We start from the raw sequence: 5,766 nt of genomic DNA, 5'->3' as shown, positions 1-5,766 counted from the left end.
CAGCAGCAGCAGCAGCAGCAGCAGCAGCAGCAACAACAACAGCAGTAGCAGCAGCAGTAGTAGTAGCGCACACAACATCCGCATCTCACGGAAACACAACTCAACTCCAACAAAACAAAAAAAAAACGCAGAAACCTGCTTACACCCATAAATATATAAATATGCGTGTGTGTAGAGGGAAATAGAGAGAGAGAGAGAGAAGAGAGATGCATATGTTTTTGTGTCGAGGGAAAACGTTTCGTCTTCAATCGTTAAACCATATCGCTGCCCCCCCCCCTCTTCTGTTTCATCTTCCGTTGCAAGATCATTTCACATTATACATTAAACAGCTACTCCTCCACGCACTGCGAGGAGAAGGCGGACGTACTAGAGGCAGAGGAAAAGAAAAAACTCTCTCTCCCTGCACGCGCACGCTGCTGTCCCTTTGCGTTAAAGTCCCAGACATCTTTTCTGCGTCGCAGCACACGGTTACCACCGCATGCAGTTCGACACGGACTGCTGTTGCCGCTGGGGTTCCCCCCACTCCTTTCACTTCCACCTCTTTCATCATTGTACTTGGCATCGTCTTCTTCCTCCTCCTCCTCCTCTTCTTCTTCTTCTTCCTCGTGGTCAATAGCCGCGTACAACGTTAGCTTCTCCACCATTTCCACCTGCCGGACAAGACGTTCATTTCGCGTGCTCTTCNTTTCACTTCCACCTCTTTCATCATTGTACTTGGCATCGTCTTCTTCCTCCTCCTCCTCCTCCTCTTCTTCTTCTTCTTCCTCGTGGTCAATAGCCGCGTACAACGTTAGCTTCTCCACCATTTCCACCTGCCGGACAAGACGTTCATTTCGCGTGCTCTTCTCCGCCATCTGCAGGAGTTCGTGGTGCAAAAGTTCCTTGGCTGTTGGGCGCTGGTCGGGGTCCACACAGAGGCACCTCTCAATAAAGGAGTACAACAGCGGATGCACATCGGCAATCGGGGAGATATCCGGTGTATCGGTGAGCTTGCTCACGTAGAAGAAAATTCCCATGCCATGTGCGCACTCCAGATACGAGAAGGGCGGCACGCCACTCGCCAGCTCCAGTGCCACACAGCCCAGAGACCATATATCCGCCTTCTGGTTGTACCCCATACCCTGAGAGACGTCAGCGTTCATTACCTCCGGCGCCATGAACTGCGGGGTGCCCAGCATCGTGTATAATTTATCGGTTGCCCTTTTAAGGCGTTTCGCGGTACCGAAATCGCCAATCTTCGTGCGACCACGATGATCTAATAGAGCGTTCGCCGTTTTGATATCACCATGAACATAGTTCTGCGAGTGAAGATAGGCGAGACCGCGGCAGAGGTCCTGTAGGTGTGACACAATCGAGTCCAGTGGGAGGGGCCCGCCGTGAGCACGAATTTTGCCCTGCAGTGTGCCACCTGACGCCAGCTCCATATACAAGCACAATTGTGTGTCGCTGTGCTTCTGACAATAGAAATAATGTATAATATTCTCATGCCGAAGAGACGTCATTGCAAGTAGCTCCTGAACAACATCATCAGCGAGCACACCGTCTTCGAGGCGCATACGCTTCATTGCCAACTTACCGCCCGTCAGAAGATCCTCGACTTCGTACACCTCCCCAAATGCCCCTTTGCCCAGCAGTCGTCCCACCTTGTGACGGCCTTCTTGCAGCTCCGTGAAGGCAGTTCGAAGTTGCGCAATCCGCTCCTCATCCTCCAGCATACGAGCCACGAGTTGCTCTGCCTCATGCATGGCAAAGTGCAGCAGTGCCCCAGAAGCCGGTTTGGGCAGCTCAATCACATGACAGTTCTCCATCAACTTGCGTGAGCGCCAATCATTGAAGTCGTCTGTGTAGAGCACCACAACGAGGTGCGTCTGGTACTGCAGCGCGTCGAACGGGGTGTTGCCGTCCCTAAAGGAGACATGGTCTTCATCCGTAGCCTCCAAGTGCGGCGGATCAATCACGAGAATGTCAGCACACCCGCACTCCACCTTCATCATCACTTCACAGTATGATGTGACAGGAACAACGGCATGCCGACGCGCCCACATTAGCTGACAGAGATTGTGGCGCTGCTTTGCGTCGCGGTCGGCAACAATAACAGTGAGCGGCCGACTGCCGTACAGCGTGGCGGACTCATCCTCCTTGTCAACATCATCGGCCCATGGCACAGGCAAGAGAGGGAGTTCAATGCTGGTGGTGTTTCCCATTGCCGATGCAAAGGAGGTCTGAAATGACAGACTACCACCCATAGTGGCGACGAGCTCCTCACACTCCTTCACCACCACGCGACGTGTGCTGCTGGTGCTCGAGATATTCGCATTCTCAATACTTTGGCTTGTTATCGCTTCCGAGTTGTCGTTGACATTCGACTCATTCTCTGGAGAGTTCCAGTTTTCTGTAATGACAATGCGAACGCGCCGCATCGAGGACGAAGCAGACCCATCAATCAATTGCCGGTGCTGTGACGCGTTGCATAACCACACGTTATCTTTTCCAAATGTGATGTTGCTCCCACTCCCGACCCCACTGACGCTCTGTGACTGTGTGGAATGTATAGAGGATGGGGTCAGGATGTGCGGCGGCATGAGGCTGGCGCGTCGTGATATGTCAATCCCGTAGGAACTTTCGCGACTCGCAGAGTTTAACGCAGTCGGCTGCACTACCGACACCTTCATCACGATCTGAACGTTCGGTCCATTGTTGTTTGCGCCACACACCACCCGCCGCAGCACCTCTAACGCGTGCTCCACGTCCAAGAATACCTCACTCTTCGGCACGTCCGGCTCGACTGTTCCAGTGAAGCTGTTACCGGCGTTATTCACCTGCTGTGACACTTCCCGAGTGAACTGCCGCACAACGTTATGCAGTCGTACTGGTTTCCATGACTCATTCATCGACTCCACGTTGAGTATTGAGAGCCGCAGATAGCGTTCCATCAACTGGTTGCATGCCTCAACATGGCCCTGGAGGCGTTTACCATCCTCTGGCGAAATATCCCAGTTCCTCGCACCAAGGTTTTCCACTCGTTTTTGGAACGCACGGAGCTGCGGCCGCAGGACTTCATTCATCCACCGCGTTGCGTCCTCCATATAGTTTGCCGCAGCGTGGTTCTCAGCTTCACGGCCCACGAGTAACATCACATCACCAGAGGCCTCGATGCACGACGGCACGACACTCAAAACCAAGTTGACGTGGTACAGCGCCGAGGACTGGCGAAAGCGGTAAGCACGCGGAGACGAGTGCCCAGCCGTGACGTAGCCATCCCAGTTGCCAGCGCACATGCGTGCTTGCAGCAGCTGTTCCCGCATGTAACGTCGGGCGGTGTCATTGGCGAGGAACTCAAAGATGCGTTGCCCAAGGACGTGGTGCTGCTGGAACCCAGTGATACGTCCCGCTGCAGCATTCCAGCGGATGATAGTACCATCTGCCACCACAACAATCATGACTGTATTTCCAGCTTCAAGGGCGGAAACGGGAAAGCGATACAAATTTCGCTTCCCCGCATACATTATCTCTCCTGCTGAGCGCACATGCCGCCACTTGGCTCGACCCATTGTTTTTGCCATGGTGGCTCCAGCTGCTCCGATTGGCTTGGAGGTGTAGGGACTTGACGTCTGGGTAGAGTTCGAATCACGCTTCACCTCCCGCGCATCACCCCTTTTCTTGGAGCTGCAGCTGTCACGTACACCAGATTTCTGCAGCTCCTGGAGAACATCACCGGTTGCCAGGGGAATAAGCGCCATTGCAGCTTGGCTCCCGCCCACCACAAACTTCATTTCATTCATGACGTGTTGGGACATGATCATGTGAAAATACAGTTTGTGCACTTGCGCCAGTTGCACATTCGTCGTCGCCACTATATCCGTAAGTGCCTTTGAGCGGAAGAAAAACTCAACATCGGCAATTACACTCCCTGTAGTGGCGTCTTGTAGGGAAACAACACCGGAGACACCAGATGAGCCGCTGCCACTCAATGCATTCTCCCCTGGCTCCTCCTCATTGTTCTGAACCCGTCGCGCTCTGCCGCCGATCACCAACGAGAACCATTCCACCGGCCTCCCGCGTTGCAAAATGAGAGAACCGGCATTATAGTTCCTCACACGCAAAAAACCTGCCAAACGTTTGCGCTCGCTCAAGGAGAGTGTTGAGAGAATATCGGACCTGTCAAAAAACCTGAGGAACATGGAACGTCGGGCCTCTTTTTCATTGTCCAGTAGAGTTTGAAAGGCATCAAAGTGAAGGGTCAACACAACAGCGTCCGACACGGCGCGAAAATCCGGTGGGCCGAACATCTCGGGATCTTGCAACATCTCTCGCCAGCCAAAGATAGAGCCGCTTGGGAATGTCCTCACGTCACGGCCTTCATACACCACCACAATCGCCCCAGTATAGACAAAACTAAGTGCGCCCTCGCACTTTAACAACTGACCACTCTGTAGAACGTGGCGTTCCATGCGGCGGATGAGAACTTCCTTTTGCGTTTCGTCAAATTGGCTTAATGGCTCATACGCTGCGAAGCCTTCTCGCACCGCGTTCAGCTCGTCCTCTTCGACCAATGTATGCCTCCGCAAGAGTCCCGCCATACGTTCTCGTTCTTCCCCACTTAACGCTGTGTAGGCGGAGCCATCAAGACGGCATTGGTGCCAGAGTGAGCTCTGAAGTGGGGATGTAAAACATAGCTGCGAACGGGAGTCATCATCGTAGCTCCGGCCAAGCGGAAGTTCCCGTGATGTGATCCTGTCGCGTCGCTGCAGTGGGCCAGAGGATGAAATAGGTATCCGGGCGAAGGAGGAATGCGGCAGCTCATCCGTGTTCTCAGGGTCTATCATCTCCCGCGCGACGATGCTGGCGGTCAGGGCGTCGTTCACCAACTCCTGCAGGTGAGCCGATGGGAGTGGTGTTTCGTTGGCAACGTTGGTGACATCAAAACTGCGCACACTCGCAGAAGATCGCCCCGCTCCTTCTGTTAGTGTCGGACCGTTGCTTTCTCTGTTTATCATCGGCCCCAGTGAGGAATCCAGCCGAAGCGGCAAACATGATGAGGGTGATGTTTTCTTATCCAGAAGACCTTCAAGGAATACGAGGGCGGCAGTGTGTTCCGTTGGCGGGAGGAGCTGCACTATTTCTAACAGCTGCCTTGTGGAGGCAAGAAGCTCAGGGTCGACATACACCGGTGTTAACTCCTTCTTAAACGGCATCCGTTCAAGCGACAAGGCCAAGCTTACCTGTGTCTTGAAGGAATTTTCCGCCGGTGTATCCTTGCTGTGGAAGGAGTTTTCGCCCAATTGGAGGCCACTACCAAAGGTGTTATTCCGTCCAGCGTGAGAAACCTCAATACACAACTCCTTCACAGGCGCAAACACGGCGAGTTCAGGCGAGGTTTCGCCATCCCCATCACCGTCTGCCTTGGTGCTTGTCCCACCACTGCCGTAGGAACCTTCGTGGCCGCATGTCTTTTGCTCGGCGGCGGCGGCAGCAGCAGCCTCGTTTCCCTCGCGTGACGCTTCGCCACACCCGGTCCCTTCCTCTTGCGACATCTTCGTCAACCACTGAAGCATGAATGCGAGATGGTTTCTTGGTTTGCACTCGACAAGCTCATGGGCGAGGTTCTCCACGAGTTCGACAATGCCGTGCTGCTGCAGATACGCATCATCCTCGTGCGCGATGATGTGCGGCGCCGTCCCCCTTACCATCGCGCGTGGATAGGTCGAGGCGAGTGCCCACACGAATGCAGGAAGTGAGTCTTTCTTTTTATCGGCTTTTTTTTTT

General features: G+C 53.9%; 1 protein-coding gene across 1 annotated transcript; it reads right to left on the bottom strand.

Moving 5' to 3' along the window:
* Positions 1-329: 329 nt before the first annotated feature.
* Positions 330-5,690, bottom strand: DQ04_10391000 (putative protein kinase; the record flags this gene model as incomplete). The annotated part of the gene is made up of 1 exon (XM_009316233.1): positions 330-5,690. One exon carries the CDS (start codon positions 5,688-5,690, stop codon positions 330-332), a length of 5,361 nt encoding a protein of 1,786 aa, XP_009314508.1.
* Positions 5,691-5,766: the final 76 nt, after the last annotated feature.

This window comes from Trypanosoma grayi (assembly GCF_000691245.1).
Source record: "Trypanosoma grayi strain ANR4 Tgr_1039_V1, whole genome shotgun sequence".
Classification (NCBI taxonomy): domain Eukaryota; phylum Euglenozoa; class Kinetoplastea; order Trypanosomatida; family Trypanosomatidae; genus Trypanosoma; species Trypanosoma grayi.
Note: the sequence above shows the minus strand (reverse complement) of the source record. Positions and strands in the feature narration are given on the sequence as shown.